The sequence below is a fragment of the Ostrinia furnacalis genome, unplaced genomic scaffold (genome assembly GCF_004193835.3).
Source record: "Ostrinia furnacalis isolate ACB-3 unplaced genomic scaffold, ASM419383v2 OfSCF0434, whole genome shotgun sequence".
In the NCBI taxonomy this organism is placed as follows: Eukaryota; Metazoa; Arthropoda; class Insecta; order Lepidoptera; family Crambidae; genus Ostrinia; species Ostrinia furnacalis.
In genome coordinates this window covers 3176-30462 of record NW_021130673.1, presented here as the reverse complement: position 1 = coordinate 30462, position 27287 = coordinate 3176, and the positions used below count along the sequence as shown (strand labels likewise).

The 27287-nt window shown below is 43.5% G+C and overlaps 1 protein-coding gene across 1 annotated transcript in view; it reads left to right on the top strand.

The window, feature by feature from the left end:
• Nucleotides 1-25483, top strand: part of LOC114364704 (protein phosphatase 1 regulatory subunit 37) — a 42894-nt gene extending 17411 nt beyond the window's left edge. The window contains exons 2-11 of the mRNA XM_028320963.1: nt 14844-14941; nt 17584-17751; nt 18435-18548; nt 19526-19679; nt 20222-20232; nt 20441-20534; nt 21777-21922; nt 23371-23479; nt 24279-24370; nt 25272-25483. Of these exons, the coding sequence (XP_028176764.1) occupies nt 14844-14941; nt 17584-17751; nt 18435-18548; nt 19526-19679; nt 20222-20232; nt 20441-20534; nt 21777-21922; nt 23371-23479; nt 24279-24370; nt 25272-25469 (1184 nt within the window). The 3' untranslated portion in view covers nt 25470-25483. The remainder of the gene's footprint in view (nt 1-14843; nt 14942-17583; nt 17752-18434; nt 18549-19525; nt 19680-20221; nt 20233-20440; nt 20535-21776; nt 21923-23370; nt 23480-24278; nt 24371-25271) is intronic.
• The last annotated feature ends 1804 nt before the right edge of the window (nt 25484-27287 follow it).

Below are 27287 nucleotides of genomic sequence, written 5' to 3'. Positions count from 1 at the left end.
GATTATCAGGCCGAAGGTGGAAGCGAGCTACACCCGGAATCCTCAACCACGGAGTATACCTTCAATGTATACTCCATATTGTCCCTTCTTCACCTCCTGTCTTAACTCCAATCCAACTGCCGAACACAACAATGATGTTAACATTGTTGTTATAGCGACTTAGTGGTAGCTAAACGTTGCCATGTGGACTTAGAATAGGACCAACTAAATTATTTTATTTTACTGTCGTTCGTTTTAGCCAAATGACGTCCTCTGGTAGACAAAGGCCTCCCTCAAGGATTTTCTCGAAAACCGGCCCTGGGTTGTCTGCATCCTGGTGATTCCCGCGACCTTTCCTAGATCGTATGTCCAGTCGTCCGATCCGTGGTTGCCCTTAGGCCATCGGTTCTGCGAGCTATTTTGCTATTTGGCTGACAAAGGTGTCTGAGTTTCTTCCGCCACTTCTTCTTAGCACCAGCCCATATGTTATTCCGAAGTGGTGGTTCTTCTCAGCCGATACACTCTTGTCAGAGTGGTCGTGGTCATCATTTTGAATCACGATTCAGAGTGATGCTCCTCGTAATACGGCGCTATTCCTCGCGGACTGCAGCTTTCCGGGTACTTTCGCTAACCGAGCACTTAGTTGCGCCCTTGATCTGGTCCGTCCATCTCATTGGTGATCTACCACGTGGTCTGGTGCCCTCAACTTTTCCCTGCACTACGAGACGCTCTATGGAGTCATTACTGTGCCGAGATACATGGCCGAAGAAGTGGTGGTAGAGCAAGCTATATTCGGGACGTGTTTATGTGCCCTAGGCCTACTGCCTAGGATACGCGCTGCGATAAGCGTTTATCACGCCATTTTATCGATTTTTCCCATACATTTGGCGTCGATAAAGTATATCATGGCGCGGCTGGAAAGGGCCTACTACATCTTTTTCTCAATCGTTCACATTTCACTCACATTCTCACGTTAATAATCGAAACAATAAAACCCCAATCATTGTAAGTTCCCCCAAGTTTACGATACGCCCGCCTGGAATACTGCCAGAGTGGAACACCGCACAATAGGATTTTCCACGTTGCTCGCTAAAAATAAACTGATTTAATCATACATACGAGTATTAACACAACATTTTGTTGCGAAAAATTGCCGTGTGAATGTGGTGTTTTTGCAAGTGGCTTTCTACCTAAAGGTTACTTAACTTAAACCTTTGTTTTGTCACCTATCATCCGCTTTGCACTGGAAAGTCGAACCTTAACTTCGAACTCCTCCTATGTTCTTCTAATTAATTTTGTTGCGGGTCCAATGACAGTTTAACTTTTCCCCAGGACAAACTTGACCTTCACTGGTTGGGTTTTTATTGTCGGTCAAGCTGTAGATCCTGACTACTGCAGCGGTGGAAACGGGAGGTGGGAATTCAAAAGACTGTAGATCCTAAGATGTAGTGGTGTGAAGGTGGAGTTGGTGTAGTTCTTCCCTAGGTGATTAATCTAAAAATCTAGGAATTAACGAGCACGTGATTAGCGAAGACTAATTACAATACAATTAGTTTTACATTGTTGCCAAATTCTTACTAGCAGGCGCGTGGGCATTTGAGGTTAATAATCCATTGATCACTTTTGCTACTAGCCATATTATATCTTTTTCAATGGTAAAAAAAAAGCTTATCTATGATTGTACTTAATGGCAATTGACAGTCCACTGCTGGACAAAAACTTCCCCCCAAAGACTACACTATGCCTTTGGCCCTGCAAGGCAAGAGTGAGGTCACTTATTGGGCAGGTATTTAACACTTAGAATTATTGTCGTCAAACCTCTGCTTAGTCAAAATTCAAATTTATAAAAGTAAAGTTATGAACCACGCTTTTAATACAATTTTACCTGTCTTTCTCAAATCTTCATAGTTCCCCATTCATCATCACTTTCTGAAAGATTGAATTAATCGCAAACTGAGGCTTACATAAGAAAAAGCTTTTCCAATCAGAAACGTAGGCTTAGTCAGAAAAAAATGCTATACCACTATCGTCTCTCACCACATGGTTAACATCAAACATAAAAACAGACCACAAATATTTCTGCCAGGCAAATGTCATGGAAAATGCCGTAAGCTATATTTAAAATAAATACACCTTGTCCTTCAAATGAATTTTTTCACATCTAACGCCAACGTTGGGCCAACGTTTGCATGTCAAATTCAATGTCGTTGACCTTTTTTTTCAGTGGACACCCCATTTCCTACTAGCTAGTATCGTCTGACCAGCTAGTGTTGGAGAACTGTCGATGTAAAGAATATCGACTGTGCTATTCATAACTGCATCACTCGATAGTTTTTTGGAATATATGGTACAGTGTTAAGCTTGTCTGTTATCCCTGAACATCCCTTATCGCTTTTCCCTAAGATTCTGGAGATCTATAGTGTTGCTAGGGCGATCCAAAATGAAGCGAGCTTACCCAGTGCTAATTCACTCGTGGTCGTGGCTATTCTTCTTCGCTTCTTCTATCACATTTTGTCTAAACACTTAACATTGACCTAAACAATTAGTGGTGACTGAGTTTGTTCCGGCGTTTCTTCTCAGCACTTGCCATTTCGGGCACTTTTTATTATTTACTATAATATTTTGACGTTCATAAGTGCCACTTGTGGTCTAAACTAAATAAATAAATTTTTGATTTTGATTTTTTGATTCTGAACAGTGCTTCTCAGACTCGGACCACGACGGGTGCTGAAGAACAAGAAAAAATATCGACTATCGATAATAACATTGTCCAGTCACTACTTGGCAGCCGTCCAGTGATGACCAGTTATAAATTAGATCCAGTAATTCGGTTCTTCGCTCATTGTTAACAATTGAGATGTAGGTGAGCTGGTCTGTGGTGATGTTTGAGCTGAAAATCAGTTTTATGACCTACATTAATTGCGCGTCTTGATTCGCGGTAATTAAGACAACATACAAGATTGTATCGGTCTGAAGCTGAACCGTATCAACTCGAGGTGGTCAGTCATTCTTTGTATGAAACTCCATACTGCAACGCACAATTATCCGCACCGTAACGTAAACGCCTCGCCTCGCGGTTGACAGCGCGCGAAACTCGATAAGGTGTTGATCCGTTTCCGAATTGTTAAGTCTGCTAAGACCTTTAAACGATAATGTTAGTTTGATGATGACTAAAATCTTCACTCGCCTTCCAGCGCCATACAATCATTTGTCTCCGCTAGACAAAAGTGACGTGACAGATTCAATTTCGCAATCATCATGTCAAAGAAATTGACCAATTTGTCATTTTGTCTAGGGCTTCCTGTGGTCATTCGTTCGCAATCGACTAAATCAGTTGTTGATAACTGTCACAAACCTAGCGAGTAATATCATAGCCTGCCTAGTACATAGAATCTCTTCATCGAAAATCTCTCAAAAAAAAAACTCATTTGGCTTACATCGGAGAAGCTCTTGCTTGGCCTGTATCTCACCTGATGATGATCATGGCGAAGGTGGAATCCTCGACCACAGAGGAACTGGCTATCTTACCTCGTCATCATCATTTGAGTTCAGTCATAAGACACTGCTGAATATGGGTCTCCCCCAGGGCCCTAATGATTTCCATCATGAACGGTTAGTAGCGGCCTGCATCCAGTGCCTTCCTGCTACTTTTATGAGGTCGTCGGCCCACCTTCTGGGTGAAAGTCCTACGCTGCGCTTTCCAGTACATGGCCTCCACTCCAGAAACTTGCTGCCCCATCGGCCGTCAGTTCTGCGTACTATGTGCCCTCTCGATTGCCACTTCAGCTTGCTAATCCGTCAGGCTAAGGTATCTCTCAGCTAAGGCCGTCATCGGCTGTTTGGTGTAGTGGTTCGAAACGGGCTACTATGCCGAGAGGTCCTGAGTTCGATTCCCAGCCGCACAGAAATTGAAATGATGAATTAAGTCTGGGTGTTACTATAATATGTATGTATTTAAAAAAGAATAAAAGTAGTATATCCGTTAAGCTATCACCCATAACATAAGCATATTTGCTTACTTTGGGGCTAGCTGGCGCTTTGTGAAATTGTCCAAAGTATTTAAGGTCAGTCTTACCAAGTCTGCCCCATAATTGATGGCCGATTCGCATTTTTTTTTATTCAAGACAAGGCAGGTATTTGACCGCAATCGCACCTGGGTGTGAGATGCAGTCTAGGATGGTACATATCTGCCCTGTAAGTGCCTATTCACTCTCGCCTTGAAAACGCCCGGATTATAGTGTTCGGGAAATACAGCAGCAGGCAGCGAATTCCAGTCCCTAGCTGTTCAATTCATATGCCACCCAAACCTCACGATTCATCCACGTGCCGGCCATTTATCGAATGAGCCACCCACCGGAGACCAACTGCTTGTTTACCAACAAACTATTACCACAATATCTGACATCCGCTATATTTCTAAGCTAGCTCCATTAGGACATAATAGAAGTGGACTAGTAAGTCCGTTCGTTCTTGAGTGGCGACCACGCAACTTAAGATGTAATAAAGGCAGGCCTTCCATTCAGTGGACTGATGACTGAACTGGGAAGCGATTGGATGCAGCCAGCGCAGGACTGGTCGCTGTATAAATCCTGGGAGAAGAACATTCCAGTAACGGACGTGTTTCGGTATGGCAAAACACGCCACCGCGCCTACAATCCTGCATCGCAGTATCAAAGGTCTCTGATCCCACATTTTCCACTCTGACAAGGTGTTTTACATTCTGCCTGTACACGGTTACCTATATATTTATCTGAAAGTTAATAAAAGAGAGACAGAGCCTCAATAAAGATGGATGCAATTAGTATTTTACTATTGCTGTCAGACCCTGAAGACAAGAAGTATTTAATACTTTCCCTCTATTTACCAGAGTTAATGCATATCTTTTCTTAAAAATCATCTGATTAAATTCGTAGCGGGTTCAATCTTCCATGACAGTTTAACTTTCCCCCGGGACAAACTTGACCTTCACTGGTTGGGTTTTTTATTGGCGATCAAGTTGTAGAGATCCTGGCTACACAGGAGTTGCAGTGATGGGAACGAGAGGTGGGAATAGTCCCGTAATTACCAGCTTACAACCCCCATGCTTTGACCGAACAGGTTGGGGAGGCCTGATGTTGGCATATTAATTTGTCCACGGGAAAAGTGCAGCTCAAAAAGTATGTCGATTGACCGAAATCCCGACTTTATAATCAAGCTGCTAAAGGCGTAGTTCGTTTGACTATACTACAAAAATTTCTGAACCTTCTGTCCCCAACTTCCATTGTTTATGTCCATTATTACTAGCCGTAAAAAGTGTAGCCTTGAACTGGAGTCAAGGTCGCCTCACCGCTGTTGGTAGCCGTAACGTAATACATAAGCACGCGCGCGTTTGTATACTACTGGAGTTGTGGGAAGAAGAATGTATAATGAAAGCTAAGGCATCCTGCATTACAACATTACTGTATCCCGCAAAACTGGACTTATATGTTCATACGGCAATGTCCCGTTTTTTTGCAGATAAGGTTTTTTTTTTTGCAATTACAATAGTTTCTAAAAACAAAACACGCAGGAGAACCCAAAGTGACTGACATAGCCTGCAGAATCGCTATACAGTGACAGTGGGCGGGGCACATAGCTAGTAGAGCTGATGGCCGCTGGGGCAGAAAGCAAAAAGTTCTCGAGTGGCGACCACGAGCCGGAATACGTAGTGTGGGCAGACCTCCCACTAGGTGGACAAACGATCTGGTGAAGGTCGCGGGAGGTGCCTGGATGCGGGCGGCGCATGACCGGTTCTTGTTGAAATCCTTGGGAGAGGCCTTCCTCTAGGACTACTCAACAACCTTCACTGGTTGCATTTCGGCCAAAGTGCCACACGAGAAAGTATTGGTCGATGCTGTTGCTTATGACATAAATTAATTATTGTATTACTGAATAATGTATTAAAATATGTATAAAATGTATGAAATGAAACAACTTTCTTGAGCTGTCAAAGTAGAAGTGATTTTATTTTGTTTAGAAGAAAAAGTGATAAAAAGTATAAAAACTCCTTGTTGGTTTCCAACATAGTCTCGCGCGCGATATGCAACACGCACTAGAATTAAATCTATTTGTATTAAACAATGAATAAAAACTTATGATTAAACTGACTGAACTTGCAATTACTCTTAAAATACAATTATGAAAGATAACATTTGCAGATGTAGTAAATCAAAACAATCATGAAATATGTAGACCGGTCTATGTAACATTACATTCTCGAATAGTATGCGATCTAACACATCATAAACAATTAACAGAAACACAAAACACTTGTCGTTTATATCGAAAATAATTGAATACTTAATAAAACCCGCAGTCGGGTTATGAATTAACAATTATTGTTATTATGAAATTAATAAGCTAAATTATGAATAAAACAAAACTTGGTTCAAGTTTCCTCACTTGCATAAAAAGAATTATAATGGAAAAGCAATGAAAATCCAACTTAGACATATAAGGATGTATCAGAAGCACTAAGACTCCCATCAAGTTTGGCCCAATGTATGAAAAGTTGCTGTATTGTNATACGACTGGTTTATGAGAGGCAAATTATTTACAAGATTCAAAGCCTCGCCCTTTAAATAGCCCTTTAAATAATATAATTTTTGTACATTGGATAACTTACAGTTGTTGCCTATTAATTCCATGAAAAGCTCCATGAATGGCTTGTATGCACAGACGTTGTTACCATCAAACGATTGGATTTCTATCGGAGGCAGCCTCGTGGTCTCGAACAGCGGCGTCGAAGCGTCCACGGCACACGCAAACCCCAGCGGCGAAGCACTGCTGCGGCGGTCCAGAAGAGCGTCGATCCGGGAGAGGACATCGTAATAGCGGTCCTCGAACTCCTCTTCACCGTCCAACACCTCCTGGCCTTGCAGAATGGCCTCGTCCGCCAGCTGGTGGTAGCGCGCGAACGCTTCTTCTATTGCTTTCCTTCTGTTCGTCAACTCGAAAACACTCGGGTCCGTCTTCTTGTTCAAAAAGGTAACACATCGTGTTATAGCGGCCTTGCACTGCCCTTGTAACAGCTTGGTTTTTTGGTTGGTGTCACCACAAACCTGGGTAGCCATAATACCTACTGCAATCGGCAACTATGCCGGCGTTGGCCCTCGGGATAATTTTCCAGCAGCACACAAAAAAACCAATGTGAATTATGTATGGGTTTCGGCACCAAATTTATGTTGCTTATGACATAAATTAATTATTGTATTACTGAATAATGTATTAAAATATGTATAAAATGTATGAAATGAAACAACTTTCTTGAGCTGTCAAAGTAGAAGTGATTTTATTTTGTTTAGAAGAAAAAGTGATAAAAAGTATAAAAACTCCTTGTTGGTTTCCAACAGATGCGATGGATCTTCGTTTAATATTTCCGACACAATGTATTGTTTTTTTAATGGAATAAACTTATGAAATTATAAATAAAGTTCAAAATGAGATGTCAAAGATTCTGCAACAACCATTATTAGATCGTGTAAATGCTTCAGCATAACAATAAGTCGATCAGATTGCAGAGTCAGTTCGTTTAGTCGAGCGCGGCTCCTTTGTTCACATTTGAAGCTTAATTGCTAGATAAATGGGTCAATAGGAAGATTTCAAACTAAGGCCAGCAACGCCCTTGTAACTCCCCCGGGGCTCCAAAATAGATAGGAGCAGAAGACAATACACATGCAAAGTGCTACGCACACATGGACAACGCTTTTTTTTATGCTAGACAAGGCAGGAATATCGCCAAATTCACGAGAGGTGTCGCAAACCAGTCCAAATCAGTGTGAGTGCGAATACCTCCCGCTTGAGATTCGTCTGTGTACGTATGCAAAATGAAGTTGAAACCACGAAGATTGAAGTAAAAATAAATAAATCTTTGGACAATTTCACACAGCGCCGGCTAGCCCCAAAGTAAGCAACTTAATGCTTGTGTTATGGGTGCTAGCTTAACGGATATACTACATACTTTTTTTAAAATAAAGCCTGGTCCGTGAGCACGTAGAATTTTGTCCAATGACCCAAAGCTACCCATCCTTATCGCTCGCGCGTAATTATGTTGCTTTCGCGCTCGCTATACAGTGTATAATTAAAATTAATCAGTCGCAAAATGGAACGTATTAAAACCACAATAAGATATCACAGTGTTTCTCGATGTGCCACTGAGTATTCTTGATAATTAACAGGTCAAGCCTGTTCGCGAGAGGCTTATGTATGACGTAGCCGCGTAGGCTGACGTCCATTGAGTGACGTCACGTTCGCTATACAGGTTGTGGGACAAACTTGGCCTTCACTGCCCAAACTTCAAGTGCCTAGATAGTACTCAAGGAATGATTTGACTGGTTGGGGGTCAAACTGTAGATCCTGGCTAAACAGGAGTTGTAGTGGGAACGAGAGGTGGGAATAGTCCCGTATGTGAAGGGAATGGAAAAGGGGACTATGACGTCACCAGTTCGCGAATTCAGTTAACAGTCTTTGGATTTAATTTAATTTCAGCTACTTACTAGAAAGAAATTAAATTCAGGCAATTGACACTGTTTTCAGGGCTGGTATGAAGGTATTTTTTGAAGTTATTTCAATTATTGGTTCAACTAATCACTGTTCTTTAGTTATTTTTTTATCAAAAAATATTGAGAGCGTACAAAAGGCGTACAAAAAACATTGGGCTAAGCAGAAATTACAGCAGGCGGTGCATAATAATGTTTGCCCATGTCTACTTATCATTTATGATTTAACGTTTCCAATTTAACACACACCCTGTATGAACAGCTTAAGAACAAATGTCAACAATGTGCAACCGTCCTAAGTTTGTTTACACCCACGCCACTAAGCACCCCCCACCTCCCCCCACTTATAGTTCGCGCCAATAGAACTTGAATCTAGTAAAGAAATATATTAATATTACTACGGAATAATAAATATAATAATGTTCCGTAACGTTATAAAGGTTGCACGAAGGGCTTATTCCACTATTCCCCGTTATATTAGGATTTTATTTTTAACATTATAAGCTCCAATTCCAGAACCTTGCTGCCCCATCGGCCGTCAGTTCTGCGTACTATGTGCCCTGCCCACTGCCATAGCAAGATAGCAAGGTTCTGGAATGGAGGCCACGTACCGGAAAACGCAGCGTGGGACGTCCACCCACAAGGTGGACCGACAACCTGATAAAGGTAGCGGGAAGGCGCTGGATGCAGGCCGCTACCAACCGTGCGATGTGGAAGTCCTTGGGGGAGGCCTATGTTCAGCAGTGGACGTCCTGTGGCTGAAATGATGATGATGATGAAGCTCCAATTGGCGTTAACTGAAAATAGTTCACTAATCCCCGTTGACGGGGATTGTCAATGGGGAATAGTGGAATTAGCCGCACGAAGGCGCTGGATGCAGGCAGCCACCAACCGGCCATTGTGGAAATTATTGGGGGAGGCCTATGTTCAGCAGTGGACGGACATCCTATGGCTGAAATGATGATTTACGTTCCCCATTCGTGGAACCCACTGGTCTACCGACACGTAGTACAAAGACTCAGTGCGCATCAACTCCTTAGGCCTGTCGAGACATTTTCCTGGGCCACGACATCTTTAAAAACCCCCACAGGATGGGCTGGCGGGTTGTTTGCCCGGGCCCATTCTTTGGAGGGCCGCTCTCGGTCTCCTCTGATCAGCAGAGCTGACTGAGCAGCAGCATAGAGCAGACCGTAACCTGCTATGTAGTCTTAATAAGGATTCTGAACGTAATAAGTAAAAAAAATATTTCTTTCTATGGCGGACCGGGGGTCCTGTTGCACAAGGACCACGAGGAGAAAAACCGTCGGGCTTTAGTGGATAGGCTTTTAGTAAGCAGGCGGAAAGAGTCACAAAACCCACTGGCTAAAAACCCACGTGCCCATTGACCAGTATACGGAAAGCATTTCCTGACATAAAAATATTTGACCAGCTGTAGACGTTGTTTGGCTGAAACGAATGAACGAACTTACAATTTAGGCTTGCTATTAAAATTCATTTGTTAGAAAAAAATCCAGATTCTACTGGCGCAGACTTTTTATACTATTGTTTATTTTGATAGATGACTCATCCACAGTGCGCTCGGGTGTATTTTTTCTATTTTCTCATTAGTGTAGTAAGCTTTAACCCAGTTGCGGTTTTTATACAAAAAGGTTGATCTCATAGTGCAATTATTTTTAGTTTAAGAATCTGTGGTTTTATTTCATGATGTCATGTTTGTTGTGAGGACCGAGTAGGTTAAGTATTGGCCTCACGTGGCTCCTAAATATCATTTCAGCCATAGGACGTCCACTGCTGAACATAGGCCTCCCCCAATGATTTCCATATTGCCCGATTGGTAGCGGCCTGCATCCAGCGCCTTCCATTCAGCTACCTTTAATGATGTCTTCGTTCCACTTTGTGGGTGGACGTCCTACGCTGCGCTTTCCGAACTACTTTCGTTAATATTATTGGCAACAAGCAACGAATAAATAAAGTCTTAATACAGGCTTAAGCCGTGTGGTGACGGCAGAGTAGAATACATTTGTCACCAACCCCTACTCTTCCCGCGGGTGTCGTAAGAGGCGACTTAGGGAATACACATCAAACAGAGAATGGGCAGCAGCGCTCTCTGAAAAACATCAATCTTTTAAACTGCGATCTCCAACCCGCCTGCCAAGCGTGGAGATTATGGCAAAACCCTCCACTATAGTGGAGGAGGCTCATAGTCCAGCAGTGGACTGTAAAGGGTTGTTGATGATGACAGGCTTAAATTCCCAGTGGAGGCAAAATTTTGTGCTCAGTTCGGCGGGTCTGGCTAGCTTCCACCATCTTACCTAATATAAGTCTGTCGCCATAACAACAATGTTAACCGAATTGTTGTGTTCGGCAGTTGGAGGTAAGATAGCCAATTCCTCTGTGGTTGAGGATTCCGGGTGAAGCTCGCTTCCACCTTCGGCCTGCTCATCACTCTTCATCAGATGAGATGAAGGCCAAGAGCTTCTTCAACGTGGTAAAAAAACTACATCAATACAAACACACAGATGTTTGTATGGTCCGAGAATCGAACCCGCGTACCTCTGGCATAGTCATCCAGTGGCGTGACGCAAGTAAGCGGTTTCATACGAAAGTCCCCCGCGCGGGTGCCCGCGACGGAGCACTTTGTATGAAACCGCGCCGGGGCCCGCTTAACGCAGTTTCTGCCCTAATCCAGTAAGGCTGACAATAGTGACTGAGTTTCTTGCGCTGCTTCTCAGCACTGGCCCATTTATTGTCCCGAAGCAGTGGTAGGATTAATACTGGGACGTGTAAAAGTGCTTTTTAAAAGCCTACTTGCAAAAATAAAATTAGTTTTGAGTACGTGGACCACCAGACTAGTCGTCTCTTTAAACCAATCACTTAGTCTTAACATATCCTCTTAAACATTTAAAACCAACCATAAAACTCTTTTCACCCATAAAAAGAAAGCTAAGCGTTGCATTTATTATAGTGCGCGAGTGTGATGTCATAGTATGACCTAGTGCTCCATTTGCGAGATGTAGTGCTGGTTTTATTGCCGTACTTTAGTAGCTTATACTCGCGGCATTGTCAGTTTGTATTTCATAATTTCATTGAGTCACAGAAAGGCATTATTCTAAGCGTATATACCGTTCAATAACATTCTTTCTTATCACAATTCTATTCATACACCCTTTTCAAGTAGACCACTATTTTCACAACAAAAAGTAGTCAATGTTCTTCAATATTCAATCAGAAATGTATAAGGCAGACATTGCTACCTTGTAGTATATGGGCGGTCAGAGATTTTGCGGGTGTGTAATGTATGATATAACTACATATCATATAATACTTAGAGGATATAACATCAAATTATATAAAATCGTTTAATATAATAATTATTTACTATAATAAACGAATAATATAATTTTAAAACGAATAATTTTAAGACAAATAACTATTAACTGATATAAAATGGTTTGATATAATGAATATTTTCTATAAAACTTACAATGTATACTATTTAAAACAAATAACATTCAAATCATCTATATATATAAAAGAAAGTCGTGTTAGTTACTCCACTTATAACTCAAGAACGGCTGAACCGATTTAGCTGAAAATTGTCAGGGAGGTAGTTTAGAGCCAGGAGAAGGACATAGGATACTTTTTATCCCGTTCGAAATTAAAAAAAAGTCTGCTTATTTATTGCCATTAAGGCGGAACAAAGTTCGCCGGGTCAGCTAGTATAAAAATAAAATGTCGAACAATCAAATGAGATATAAAATTCTTTTCCTATAAAACTTAAATCATATAACAATATTAATTTTATATAAAGTTCATTTGTTATAATAAGCATTGCATGCAGCAAGCAAGCAAGCGAGCAAGCAAGCAAGCTAGCAAGCAAGCTAGCATGCAGGTAAGCAAGCAGGCAAGCAAGCTAGCAAGCAGGCAAGCAAGCAGGCAAGCAAGCAAGCAAGCAGGCAAGCAAGCAAGCAAGCAAGCAGGCATGCAGGTATGCAAGCATGCAAGCATGCAGCATGCAAATCTGACTAAAAACTTGAGACTTCTGTCACGGCTCCGGCACTGCGGGGCTCTGGCGGTCCCTCGCGTGCTAATCGTCGCAGATGGCTTTCGCTCGACACCGCGTCTTCGGCTTGCTGGCCGGCTGTGCCGGCCAGCCTCAGCCGCGGCGCCTCGCTTCCAGCCACCTGCTCCTCAGCCCGCGGGCCGCCTCGCCCCTCCGTGGCTACGCGCTTCTAAATTACACTCTAGGGGTAGGGCAGACAAGACTACGTGGAGTCGGTTTTACGGCGATTCGTTTTTGTCACTAAAGTCATTTATAAGTCAAGCTAAAAAAGAACATACTTAAAGTTATATCTATCAGAAATTATATCAATTAAAGAGTATAACAAATAATATTTATTACTAGTAATGGTTATGTGAAATAATATTTATACTAAACAAAATTACATCAAATGAGTCTTAGATTAAGTAAGGTTTATATCAAATGTCTTTATGCGTTGTGATTGGTATCTGAAATGATATTATTAGAAATGATTTATTATATGAAGTAAACATTATATATATGTTAAAAAATTAAATCAAGTGTTGTTATAACATACGTTTATTATACAATATGAATGTTATTGAAATGAATTTATATCATATAAACTTATATAAACTGTCACGCACCCAGATTTTGCGACTGGCATCGAAGCAGCGGGGTTACTCTAAAAAACGTTATCCGAAGTTTCGAATGTTGCCATCCCTCTCACGCAAAGCGAGATTCCAACGTGAACGACTTCGTAAACAGCGTTTCGGAGTAGCCCTACAGCACCGCGATTTTGGGTCTTTATGCGTTCGGACGCGGTATCGGAATCGCGCGTTTTTGCAACTGCTGCCGCCGCGTCGAGCTTGCGAAAAGCGACTCAATCGCCGCGTGTGGCGTTTTTAAGTGTGCGGCTAAATCGCCGATCGCCGATGCTAAAAGTGGCGTGGCTCTTAGCATGTACAGTCAGCGTCAAATATCCGTGACAGCCAAAGAGGCCAAATAGTTGACAACGCAACTTTATTTCAATTGTTACTAAGACGCACGAACTTTTTGGCTACTTTGTGTGTTACGAACTATTTGACGCTGACTGTCTGTATTAACGCCCGAAGCTGTGATGTCACTGACTGTATGATGTGACCCAGTGCTCCATTTGAGATGTTGTGCGAAGGTTTATTGCATATAGAGATATCAATACTCGGGTTTATGTTATGACTCATAACTTACGATGTATGGTATAAATCAACTGTAGTTTTCTACCCTGTAGAAAAATAAATAAAATTATAATTGAGTAGTCGGCTAATGCTAATACAGGGTTAATTTATAATTTGTATATTTATACACTATTTTGCAACAATATACAGGGTGGAATTTTGTAATGCCACCTGGAGGGAAAGTACTCTTCATACTGCAGATAGAAAATTTTACTGAAAGAAAACATTTCTTTATTTTTGAAAAGAAAGAGAACTGCATTGATAGATTTTCGAAAATTTTTCAAAAATTATCTACCATACCATACAATTTTCTGTACACAATTAAAATAATTTAAGATTTAATGGATTTCCTTTCATTTGATTTATCAAGTTTGTTAGAGAGATTTCATCCTTATACTTGACCCTAACGATCGATGCAATAAAAATACGGGGTGTAATTTTTAACAGATTTTAGTTGGTTCGATTCCCGGGTGTGTCAAGCAAATTTTTGGAAATCTTTGAATGCAGTTCTATTTCCTTTCAAAAATAAAGGAATGTTTTCTTCCAGAATTTTTTTCTATCTACAATATTAAGAGTACTTTCCCTCCAGGTGGCATTACAAAATTCCACCCTGTATAATTATAAATTGTAATGTGACATGCAATAAACGTTTTGAATTTGAATGTATCTTACTTTTTGGCTCGGAACTCCGTAATATAATAATTATTTTTCTTTTTTTTGTCTGATTTTTTTTGATATCCAATAAAACTGGGAACCCGACTTCTTTATGTAGATTGTCTATACGAAGATCAAGTGAAACCGGGGCGGGCCGCTAGTTAAATTGATTTATTTTGACGGATCATATCACAGTTCCCGCGTTATAATATGTTTTTCCGAAGTGGTGGTAGAGCGAGCTATTTTGGGATATACAGGATGTCCTTAAAATCATATACTCGAAAAATATCAAAAGTCGGTGATTCGGGTAGCCCTAGTGATGCTCTACCTCTGATCTTCATCATGACACAATATTTTGGGACAGCCTGTATAAGTGCCCTGAAAAGGGCTTACATACTAATTAATAATTTGAACTTGAAAATATATTTATTTACGTGTGCTATTCTTTCTTTCCAGCCGCCTCAACCAGCAAGGCGCAGCTGGCTGCGGAATACCTGGAGTCGTGCCGGCGGCATGGCACGCCAGCCATCGATTCCGTGCTGCAGCAGATACGGGTAAGTTTATAGCTGGATACAAGCACCCACCAGTAGTTAGTTGACAATAAAGCCTGGTCCGTGAGCACGTAGAATCCCATCCAATGACCCCACACTACCCATCCCTATCGCTCGCGCGTAATTATGTTGCTGTCGCGCTCGCACACTCACTGCGGGCGCCCGTCGCACAGTCGCGACAGCAATATAATTACGCGCGAGCGATAAGGATGGGTAGCTTGGGGTCATTGGACAAAATTCTACGTGCTCACGGACCTGGCTTTAGTCGATCCTTATGTTCTTCTAATTTTTGTTGCGGGTCCAATGACAGTTTAGGTTTTCCCTGGGACAAACTTGACTTCACTGGTTGGGTTTTTACTGGCGGTCAGGCTGTAGATCCTGGCTACACTAGAGTTGCAGCGGTGGGAACGAGAGGTGGAAGGTGGAAATAGTCTCGTAAAAAAGTTTTTTTAATAAATATATAAATAAGTTATCTGTAACTAAAGCCTGGTCCGTGAGCACGTAGAATTTTGTCAAATGACCCCAAGCTACCCATCCTTATCGCTCGCGCGTAATTATATTCATGGACAATGGGTCATTGGACAAAATTCTACGTGCTCACAGACCAGACTATAGTATAGAATTGGGACCGGAAATAAAAACCTTACAAGTTGCTTCTTAACTTGACTATAATCTTGAAAGATCTTTGCAAAGAATTAACTAATATTCTGATGAGTAATAAAAACGCGATTCTCCCCTAGATTTTGTATTGCAGTAAAAGCCGATGACGGATTTGCCAGCTGCCCGTGAAAGTCACAAGAGGCGACTAAGAGAGTATCACGCGTTCCCAACTCATCTTACCAGCGTGGGATGTGTAGCACGAATCCTCAATTTGCCCCTGGTAAATTAGATAAGCTAGCCTCCTGCAGTGGAGACTAAATGCACTGAGTCTGATGATGAACGAAATAAAAATACCCTTATGTCCAAAGGGTACTACAAGGTTCGAGACTATATTGATGACAAGAATGCGTGGTCAGTTCAGTCTGCACATATTTGATGTACTTGAATTTGGTTATTCTTACCGTTAGTGGTGACTGAGTTTGTTCTGGCGTTTCTTCTCAGCACTTGTCATATGTTTGTCTCGAAGCGCTGGTAGGACCCAAAAGATAAGGAGACATGTAAAGTGCCCCATAAGTGCTACCTTTTCTTTTTTATTATCCCAACTATATATACAGTGTGTCCGGGCTTGTAGTGATCAAACTTTAAGGGCAAAATCTAGGGACAATTTTATCGATAAAAATACTTCAAATTTGGGGCCTGACCCATTTCTCGAAAAATTACAACGATTTAAGTTTTTAATTTTTAGTTTACACCTCTTCTTTAAAAAACTAGTGAAAGCGTGGGTAGCTTAACATTAATAGGCAAATATTTTATATCATGCGATAGCCAATAAAATTATCTATTAGTTGAAGAAGAAAGCAGACACAAGTTTCATACATTTTATAGGAGTAAGAATGGATTGAATTAGAAAAATACATTAGTTTTTTCACTTCTTTTTCAGTTATTTTCCAAAACAAGGAAAACCAGGTCGTTTAGGTATGTTTTATTTGCATTGTATTTTTAGTATTTGAGCTATTCTACAAAACGAATGTAAATTTATTAGTCTGCGTCTATTAGTTTCGACGTAATTGTTGAACAAAGATACCCCTTCCCAGCGGTTTCCATAGTAATCGGAATAGGTTGTGTGATTCTTTCAGGCAGTGCATTTTCGCATGTCGCGTGCGCTATGGAAACCGCTGGGAAGGGGTATCTTTGTTTAACGATTACGTCGAAACTAATAGACGTAGACTAATAAATTTACATTCGTTTTGTAGAATAGCTCAAATACTAATAATACAATGCAAATAAAACATACCTTAACGACCCGGTTTTTCTTGTGTTGGAAAATAACTGAAAAAGAAGTGAAAAAAGTAATGTATTTTTCTAATTCAATCCATTCCTACTCCCATAAAATGTATGAAATTTGTGTCTCTTTTCTTCTTCTACTAATAGATAATTTTATTGGCTATCGCATGATATAAAATATTTGCCTATTAATGTTTTAAGCTACCCACGCTTTCACTTGTTTTTTAAAGAAGAGGTGTAAACTAAAAATTAAAAACTTAAATCGATGTAATTTTTCGAGAAATGGGTCAAGCCCCAAATTTGAAGTATTTTCATCGATAAAATTGTTCATAGATTACGCCTTTAAAGTTTGATCACTACATGCCCGGACACACTGTATATATATACTCAAACTATCTCTATGCCAAATTTCATCAAAATCGGTTGCGAGGTTTAAGCGGGAAAGCGTAACAGACAGACAGACAGACTGTCTGTCTGTCTGTTACGCTTTCCCGCTGTTACGCTTTCCCGCTTAAACCTCGCAACCGATTTTGATGAAATTTGGCATAGAGATAGTTTGAGTCCCGGGAAAGAACATAGGATAGTTTTTATCCCGGTTTTTGAAACAGGGACGCGCGCGATAAAGTTTTTCTGTGACAGACAAAATTCCACGCGGGCGAAGCCGCGGGCGGAAAGCTAGTTTACTATATTTTGAAGTTCATAAGTGCCACTTGTGGTCTAAACTGAATAAATATATTTTGATTTTGAACCATTCTTTCCAGGAACTGCCCGAGACGGCGATCGGTGGAGCGACACGTGCGCCCCGCCTCACGCTGTCCGAATGTGTCCTGCAAGGCTCGGCGCCGGCGGACGCGTTGGAGGCTGTGCTGCGGAGGGTACAGTTCCGGCGGCTGGAGATACACCAGGCCGTGATCGATGATGAGGGAGCGGTGAGTCAGGAGAGTTCTAGAAGCAGCCAGAGTCCTAACTGCTAGATACTGCGATGGTGTGGTGCGATAGCTTCATGACTCGGCGAATGAATGAAAAAGTCGTCTAGATAGACCACGATGATCGACTAATAGGGAGCGGCTTCATATTGCAGCCAAAAATGTGGGGCGGTGAGAAGATGGCTCATTCAAAGAATGTAGGTTATTGTCGCAGCAAAGACTTAGCACTAAGTAGAAGACCACGTGATAGGTACGGCGATTAGAGAGTAGTCAGAAGATAGCTTAGTATACCAGCCAAAGAATGTAGCTTCTTGTCGCAGCCCAAAAATGAGGGAGCAGTGAGTGATAGGGCGATAGTAGATAGACCGTGTGATGATCGATCATAAGATAGTAGTGGCTTTGGATTTATATTAGCAGCCTTGTGTCGCCTCTGGGGCTTGTGCAGTGCAGCTAAAGACTTGACAATAGAAGACCATGCGGTTGGTACTACCAAGAACCACCACCACCACCACCACCATGGTTTAGCACCAGCTAAAGAAAAAGTGAGTATATGGCTTCGTATAACAGCCTTGTAGAGCCTCTGATGCTGGCGTGCGCCCCGCCTCACGGCGTATACAATAATTTCTCACTGTTATAGTGTCCCCTTTTGCCGAAAACCCTTCAAATTCCATATTTGTGTATTCCAGGAGGCGATATTCGACATGATCGAATACTACGAGAGCGCGATAGTGGTCAGCATTAACGGCGAGCGTCAGTTCGGCATTCGGGGGTGGCAGGCCGCTTCCAGGATGATCAAGAAGGTAATACATTCAAGACAATGACTGGCATTTAACTGCCTTCTGTGATTTAGTAGTAAGACCACCAGCTTCAGACGCAGAGGTCCCGGGTTCGATTCCCAGTGGGGGTAGATTTTTCTGTTCGGTTTGGTTGGTGGCAGGGCTTGTTCTAAGTCCGCCTGGCTAGCTACCACCATCTTAATCTAAGTCTGTCGCCATAACAACAATGTTAACAGCATTGTTGTGTTCCGGCAGTTAGAGGTAAGATAGCCAGTTCCTGTGTGGTTGAGGATTCCGGGTGAAGCTCGCTTCCACCTTCGGCCTCATCGTCACTTACCATCAGGTGAGATACAGGCCAAGAGCTTCCTCGTTGTGGATAAAAAAAAATAACGTCTTGCGGTTTGGATACTTAACACCTTAACCTTAACTTCCAACTCCTATGTTCTTCTGATTAATTTCGTTGCGGGTCCAATGACAGTTTAACTTTCCCCCGGGACAAACTTGACCTTCACTAGTTGGGTTATTGGCGGTCAAGCTGTAGATCCTGGCTACACAGGAGTTGTAGTTGTGGGAATAGTATCCCGTGAATTAACCACCACAGAGTCGATTTGTTGGCTGGTTATATTGGTAAGAGATCACCTGTCTCAGGTTACAGGTACCAGCAATTCGACCTACCCAGTAAGTTTCCTAGTAAATATCTGTACGTTTTGGTTGATGATGATGAGGCTTGTTTCATATCCATTTGGAGTGCTACTCTATCTAGGGAAATATCCAGAGATTTAACTCTCTCTAGTTTACCAGAGACATGATAAATGATGATTTATTTGCATTTGAAAAAGGCTACATTTAGGTTCTTTCGTTCGTTTCAGCCGAACTGCCGACTGCTGGACAAATGTCTCCCCCAAGGATTTCCACTAAGACCGGTTCTGACATTTAGGTTTTTATAGTTTAATTAAATTCAGCTTTTTCAGCCCATAAATACTATTGTTTCTTTATTCCAGAGCGCAGAGCTATCCGAGCTAGAAGTGTCCGATAGCGCGTTAGAAGCGGCGCACGCGCCGGTCCTAGCGCGCGCGCTTCGTCCGCTCACGTGCCGACTTCGCGCGTTGTGTCTGCAGCGGTGTTCATTGTGCGGAGAGCCGCTGCTGTGTCTAGGTAGGTCAAACCGGCCCTCCACAGGTCTCAGCGGCCCCCCATAGTTCTCAGTGGCCTCCCACAGTTGGACGCTCAGTGTCGACTACGCGCGTTATGTCTGCTGCGGTGTTCATTGTGCGGAGAGCCGCTGCTGTGTCTAGGTAGGTCCTAGCGGCCCTCCACAGGTCTCAGCGGCCCCCCACAGGTCTCAGTGGCCTCCCACAGTTGGACGCTCAGTGTCGACTACGCGCGTTATGTCTGCTGCGGTGTTCATTGTGCGGAGAGCCGCTGCTGTGTCTAGGTAGGTCCTAGCGGCCCTCCACAGGTCTCAGCGGCCCCCCACAGGTCTCAGTGGCCTCCCACAGTTGGACGCTCAGTGTCGACTACGCGCGTTATGTCTGCAGCGGTGCTCGCTGTGCTGAGAACCGCTGCTGTGTCTAGGTAGGTCAAACCGGCCCCCCGTAGGTTCCAGCGGCCCCCACAGGTCCCAGCGGCCCCCCATAGTTCTCAGTGGCCTCCCACAGTTGGACGCTCAGTGTCGACTACGCGCGTTATGTCTGCAGCGGTGTTCGCTGTGTGGCGAACCGCTGCTGTGTCTAGGTAGGTCCTAGCGGCCCTCCACAGGTCTCAGCGGCCCCCCATAGGTGCTAGCGCGTGCGCTCCGTCCGCTCACGTGCCGACTTCGCGCGTTGTGTCTGCAGCGGTGTTCATTGTGCGGAGAGCCGCTGCTGTGTCTAGGTAGGTCAAACCAGCCCCCTACAGGTCTCAGCGGCCCCCCATAGGTGCTAGCGCGTGCGCTCCGTCCGCTCACGTGCCGACTTCGCGCGTTGTGTCTGCAGCGGTGTTCATTGTGCGGAGAGCCGCTGCTGTGTCTAGGTAGGTCAAACCGGCCCTCCATAGGTCCCAGCGGCCCCCCATAGATTCTAGTAGCCCCCCATAGGTTCTAGCAGCCCCCCACAACTGGAAGCTCACGTGCCGACTGCGCGCGTTATGTCTACAGCGGTGCTCGCTGTGTGGAGAACCGCTGCTGTGTCTAGGTAGGTCAAACCGGCCCCCTACAGGTCCCAGCGGTCCCCCACAGGTCTCAGCGGCCCCCACAGGTCTCAGCGGCCCCCCATAGGTGCAAGCGCGTGCGCTTCTTCCGCTCACATGCCGACTTCGCGCGTTATATCTGCAGCGGTGTTCGCTGTGCGGAGAGCCGCTGTTGTGTCTCGGTAGGTCAAATCGGCCCCCCCATAGGTTCCAGCGGCCCCCCACAGGTCCCAGCGGCCCCCCATAGTTGTGGCCTCCCACAGTTGGACGCTCAGTGTCGACTACGCGCGTTATGTCTGCAGCGGTGCTCGTTGTCCTGAGAACCGCTGCTGTGTTTAGGTAGGTCAAATCGGCCCCCCACAGGTCTCAGCGGCCCCCCACAGGACGCAGCGACCCCCCACAGCTGGAGGATTACGTGCCGACTACGTTCTCTGTGTCTGCAGCGGTGCTCGCTGTGCGGTGAACCGCTGCTGTGTCTAGGTAGGTCAATCCGGCCCCCCATAGTTTCCAGCGGCCCCCCATAGTTTCTAGCATCCACCCACAGCTTTAAGCTCACGTGCCGACTTCGCGCGTTATGTCTACAGCGGTGCTCGCTGTGTGGAGAACCGCTGCTGTGTCTAGGTAGGTCAAACCGGCCCACAGCCGGCCGAAGAGAAAAAAAAACAGAAAACAACTATCATTAACAAACCCACAACTATCAATAATATCTTCACCACTATCAATAAGGTCGCCACAACTATAATTTACACCCCCACCACTATCATTAGATTAGATCCCCATAACTATCATTCAGACACCCTCAACTATTATTCAGACCCCTACAACTAACTATTATTCAAGATCCCTGATCAGAAGTGAGAAAACCCTTTACTAGGTCCTATGCGCCAAAGTTCAAAAGAAAAGGCCCATAACGTCAAGGAGTGCTTTAAAGTGTAGCACTTTGTGATGACTCGTGGAACTTCAGCGCACCATAACTTCGTAATTACTTGTTTGATGGTCAAATAAAAATATGTGTCCAATATTTTTCCAGTTTTTTTAAAGAAACAATCCTATTACAAGTCACTAATCAATATACTCTTGTTCCAGTGATAGCCCTCAAGTCGAACAGTTCAGTGCGAGAGTTGCGCCTCGGTGACAACCGCTTAGGACCGTCGGACGCCGCGCAAATCGCCGCGTTACTCCGGCTTAATGCCAGGATACAGCTGTTGGACCTATCTAATAACCAGATACAGGTACAATAGTGATGATAATACGTCTAGCGCTTATTACAGTCAGTGCCTGAGGTATGAGAGCCGCCCGGGAGGGGTGGCATTGACATATTGTGACATGACAAAGCATATAGCATAAAGAAATCTGAAATGCGGTGCTCTGATTTAGTAGATAAGGTATAATAATGGGCCCAATATGACTCCCAGGGACACTCCGCACTTATTTATACAAAGGCTAACCGAGAATAGTGAATATGCTACCTTGGGGTACTCCAGATTTAACCAGATACACTTGAAACAAACTATGGAATATAATTCCTCGGTGACAATTGTGCAAGACCGTCGGACGGCTTAATGCTAGGATACAGCTGTTGGACCTCTCCAATAACCAGATACAGGTACCATAATCCAAAGAACCTAAGAGCTTTATGCCCGTTTGCACCATCAATCCCTAATTTTTAAGTGACCCCTTTGAAAACAAAATTCCTGTTGTGTTACCATAAGGGTCATTAAAAAAATACGGATTGATGGTGATAACGGGCATTAACCTCAAAAACAAGTACATACACTAGCTAGGAATAATAATGGTGCCAGTATACTTCCCTGGGGTACTCCGAACTTTCGTAAACTAGGAAGGTAATGATCTCAGTACGCTGCCTTGGGGTATGCTGGATTTAGTAGACAATGTATAATAATAAAGAACAATAATGGTTTCAGTATGCAGCCTTGAGACACTGCAATATTGCATTTGTAAAGGTCCAATAGCGATTAAAAGTTATTATTAAACTAAGGGACGTGTTCTTCTGTGACCTAGGACCGTTGGACGCCTCGCAAATAACTGCTTTACTCTGGCTTAATGTTAAGATACAGCTGTGAATCAGATACAGGTATACTAGGAATAATCTTGGGGTTAGTATACCTCCCTGCCATCCGCTGAATTCAGATATGTCGACCAGAAACAGTAAAGGTGCCAAGACGCTGCCCTGTGGCATTCCGAATTTAGATAAAGTAATAAAAAAGTAAAGATCCAAATGCGCTGCCTTGGGGTGCTTTATTTATACGTGTCAACTAGTAACAACAATGGTCTCAGTATGCTACCCTCGGGAACTCCGAACTTTTACAGATTTTACAATATAAGACCGCATAAAATGCTAAGTTGTTGTGCTCCGAATTGAGATAGGCTATAAAACGCTGCCTTGAAGTACTCCGAATGATGATGACGATGATGTAACAATTTAAAACTGCTTTGCGCTGAAGTGAAGTGGAACTCGAGCCATCACTTCGAACTCCTCTTATGTTCTTCTGATTAATTTCGTTACGGGTCCATGACCGTTTAACTTTCCCCCGGGACAATCTTAACCTTCACTGGTTGTGTTATTGGCGGTCAAGCTGTAGATCCTGGCTACACAGGAGTTGTAGTGGGAACGAGAGGTGTGAATAGTCCTGTTATAACAAGTTAAATCATTTTTCAGGACACGGGTTTGGGCCACATAGCGGACGCTTTGGTTGAACAGGGCGCTCAAACTCCACCGTCGGCCGCCGCGTCACCCGCGTCACCAGTCTCACCTCACAGATGTCCGAGTAAGTTATCCTTATGTTAACTCATTAAGGTTAAAAATAGGTACATACTAGGTAAAAACTTAAGGCCCGGCTTCCACCAAGGCGGAGCAGAGAAGATTTTTGAATAATCAATCAGTTTCATTATTTGCACATTTCTATTCCGCTTCCCTACGGTGAAAATGGGTCCAGCGGAAAGTGTCGGGCGCACCTGTTTTTTATAGAATTTGACAGCAGCAGAAGAGAAGAAGAGTGGAGCGGTGCGGTGTTTCATAGATAGCAATAGACAGACAGCTACGCACAGCTCAGACATCTCCGCTCCGCTATTGTGGAAATACCTTGCCAGCTTCGCCGCACATCTTTCGTCTCTGCACCGCTCCGCCTTGGTGGAAATCAGGCCTAAGGATCTCCGCTAAAACTCGCTTTAGCGGAGATCCTTACGCCCGTTTTCACCATCAATCCCTAATTTTTAAGTAATCCCTAATGTTAAAAAAAGTCCTGTTATTTGTTACCATAGGGGTCACTTAAAAATTAGGGATTGATGGTGAAAACAGGCATTAGGCTCCTATTGTAACATTTAGCCTAGGCGTAGACCACCGATTTTTAGTTGGCCGATAGTTGGGTCGGGCTGTTAATCAGTATGGAGATGTATGAAAGTGCGCACATTACACCGATTTGATATCGGGCGATTCTTCATACAATTTAGGCCAACTAAACGTCGGTGGTCTGCGCCTATACTTATGATAAATATATTTATAAAAAAGCTGTCAACATTATGTTCCTATTGTGGACAATCAATAATATTATCCATATTATTTTGCAGTGACCGGCTACGAAGCGAGAGGTCTAGCATTCTTAGTGCTATGGAATAACCAGCTCACGAGAAATTGTGCGGCACACCTCAGTAAAGCATTGGTGAGACATTTTATACAATACTAGCGGCCGCCCGCGACTTCGTACGCGTGGACCTCGTTTTATTCCCGTTAGATTTATCATGTTGTTGATGGCGTTTCACGGCTTCCCCCGCATGAATATTTACGAATGTCAAAAACAGTAGTTTGTCCAGCGCTGTAGATTTTAAGCAATGACGATAGATGGCGCTTTTTAGACAGGTCTTATTCATTTATTAAAATTTTTTAGTCACATATCGTCATAAATTATAACCTACTAGCTGACCCGGCGAACTTCGTACCGCCTTAGCGTAGAGATTTTCTTTAAATTTTTTTCCGTAAAAACCTTGTACAGAGTATTAGAAAACTACAAAAAAATCAGCCAAATCGGTCAAGCCGTTTTCATGTTATGTCGTGACAACGGAAAACGGGTTTCATTTTCAACCGACTTCAAAAAAAGGAGGAGGTTCTCAATTCGACCCGTATGTTTTTTTTTTCTATGTTTGTTACGCGATAACTCCGTCAATTATGAACCGATTTGAACAAATCTTTTTTCGGCGTATAGGTAATAAGGGTGGTCCCATTTAAATTTAATAATGAAAAAATGCGATTGCGGTCAAATACCTGCCTTGGATANACGATAATTTTTTTTGTTGAATAGTTATTATCAAAAGGGTGGTTTCATGCGAATTTGAAGAAAATATTTCACCCCCAAGGGTGGAAAATTGGGGATGAACTTTTTTATACGCAATATCTCCGCCGATTATGAACCAATTTGAACGATTATTTTTTTGTTGAATAGGTATTATCAAAATTTTTAATTTTTAGTTTTTTTTTTGTGTTCACGCATTTGACGTCGGTTATATTTAAAAAAAAAGTTAATTATATATAACCAATATACTATAAATAATCTTTCTTTCTTCCAGCGCTCCTCGCAATCGCTGTGCGTGCTGAACATCGGCCGCAACGCAGTCGGCACGGAAGGCGTCCGAGCGCTGTGCGCGGGCGGCGCCCTAATCTCTGTAGGGCTGCAGGCCGCCCGGTTGGGGCCCGACGCCGCGCCCGCCGTCGCCGAGCTCATAGGACAGAACAACACGCTGCAGGTAAGAGAGAGAGAGAGATAGAATCAGAGAGAGATAGTAACTCCAGGCCTGTTCATCTCCCCAAGTATCCAAGTATCCTTAGATGGTTGGCAGTCCACAAGTACGTTTCTCTAGAAACTTCCTGCCCCGTACAACCAAACTGTGGAATGGACTGTCGTCTGCGGTGTTTCCGGACGGATACGACCTGCAAGCTTTCAAGAAGAGAGCGTATCTTCACCTTAAAGGCCGGCAATGCACCTGTAACGCCTCTAGGACTGCGGGTGTCTATGGGCGACGGTAATCACTTACCATCAGGTAATCCGTCTGCTCGTTTGCCTCCTGTCACATAAAAAAAAAAGTAGGCATCGATAACAAAACAAGCGGCATACGAAAGAGAGAGAGAGACAGTAAACACCAGGTCTGTTAATCTCCCCTAGTAGGCATTGAAAACAAAACACAAGCGGCGAACACGAAAGAGAGAGAGACAGTAAAACGCGCGGGGTTTAGTTCACAATGGATACACGAGCGAATAGTGAGTGACGCACGCGCGCGATTTCTTCACCCATTGTAAAAAATATACGTGTTGTGCGCTAGATGGCGACACAGTAGCTTATAGTAGCAGAAACACAACTCTCATTCAATTCGAGCGCTGTGCGCGGGCGGCGCGCTTATCTCTGTAGGGCTGCAGGCCGCCCGGTTGGGGCCCGACGCCGCGCCCGCCATCGCCGAGCTCATAGGGCAGAACAACACGCTGCAGGTAAGAGAGAGAGAGACAATGAAAGAGAGAGAGAGAGAGAGAGATAGTAACGCCAGGTCTGTTTATCTTCCCGAGTAGGCAACGCAAACAAAACACGAGCGACAAAAGCCGAGCTCATTGGGCAGAACAACACGCTGCAGGTAAGAGAGAGAGAGAGAGAGAGATAGAACGAGAGAGAGAGAGAGAGATAGAACGAGAGAGATAGAATGAGAAAGAGACTGTAACACCAGGCCTGATCATCTCCCCCAGTACTGCTGAATAGGCATCGAAAACAAAACACGAGCGGCGTACAAAAGAGAGAGACACCAGGCCTATTCATCATCATCACCATTCCCTGAGTGGGCATCGTACACAAGACAAGCTAAATTACACCATATTGTTGACGACACTGAGTAACTAAATACCTTCGCCAAGAAAACTCTGTACGTTGTACACATTATTATTATTCTTAATACACTCTCTCACTCACTTCGAGCGCTGTGCGCGGGCGGCGCGCTGATCTCTGTAGGGCTGCAGGCCGCCCGGTTGGGGCCCGACGCCGCGCCCGCCATCGCCGAGCTCATAGGACAGAATAATACGCTACAGGTACACACACAGAAAAGTAATTTGTACCTCATCTCTCAAATTTTTAGAATATTTGTACCTCATCTCTAGTTTTTAGAAAGTTTGTACCTCATCTCTAAATTTTTTAAAATATTTGTACCTCATCTCTCAAATTATTATAAAATTTGTACATCAACACGCTGCAGGTAAGAGAAAAAGAGAGAGAAAGAGTAACAGTAGGTCTGTTCATCTTCCCGAGTAGGCAACGCAAACGAAACACGAGCGACAAAAGCCGAGCTCATAGGGAGAATAACATGCAGGTAAGAGAGAGAGAAATAGAGAGAATCAGAGAGAGACTAACACCAGGCCTGTTCATATTCCCGAGTAGGCAACGCAAACAAAACACGAGCGGCGTATGAAAGAGAGAGAGAGTGAGAGAGAGATAGAGACAGTGAGAGAGAGAGAGAGACTGTAACACCAGGCCTGTTCATATTCCCGAGTAGGCAACGCAAACAAAACACGAGCGGCGTATGAAAGAGAGAGAGAGTGAGATAGAGATA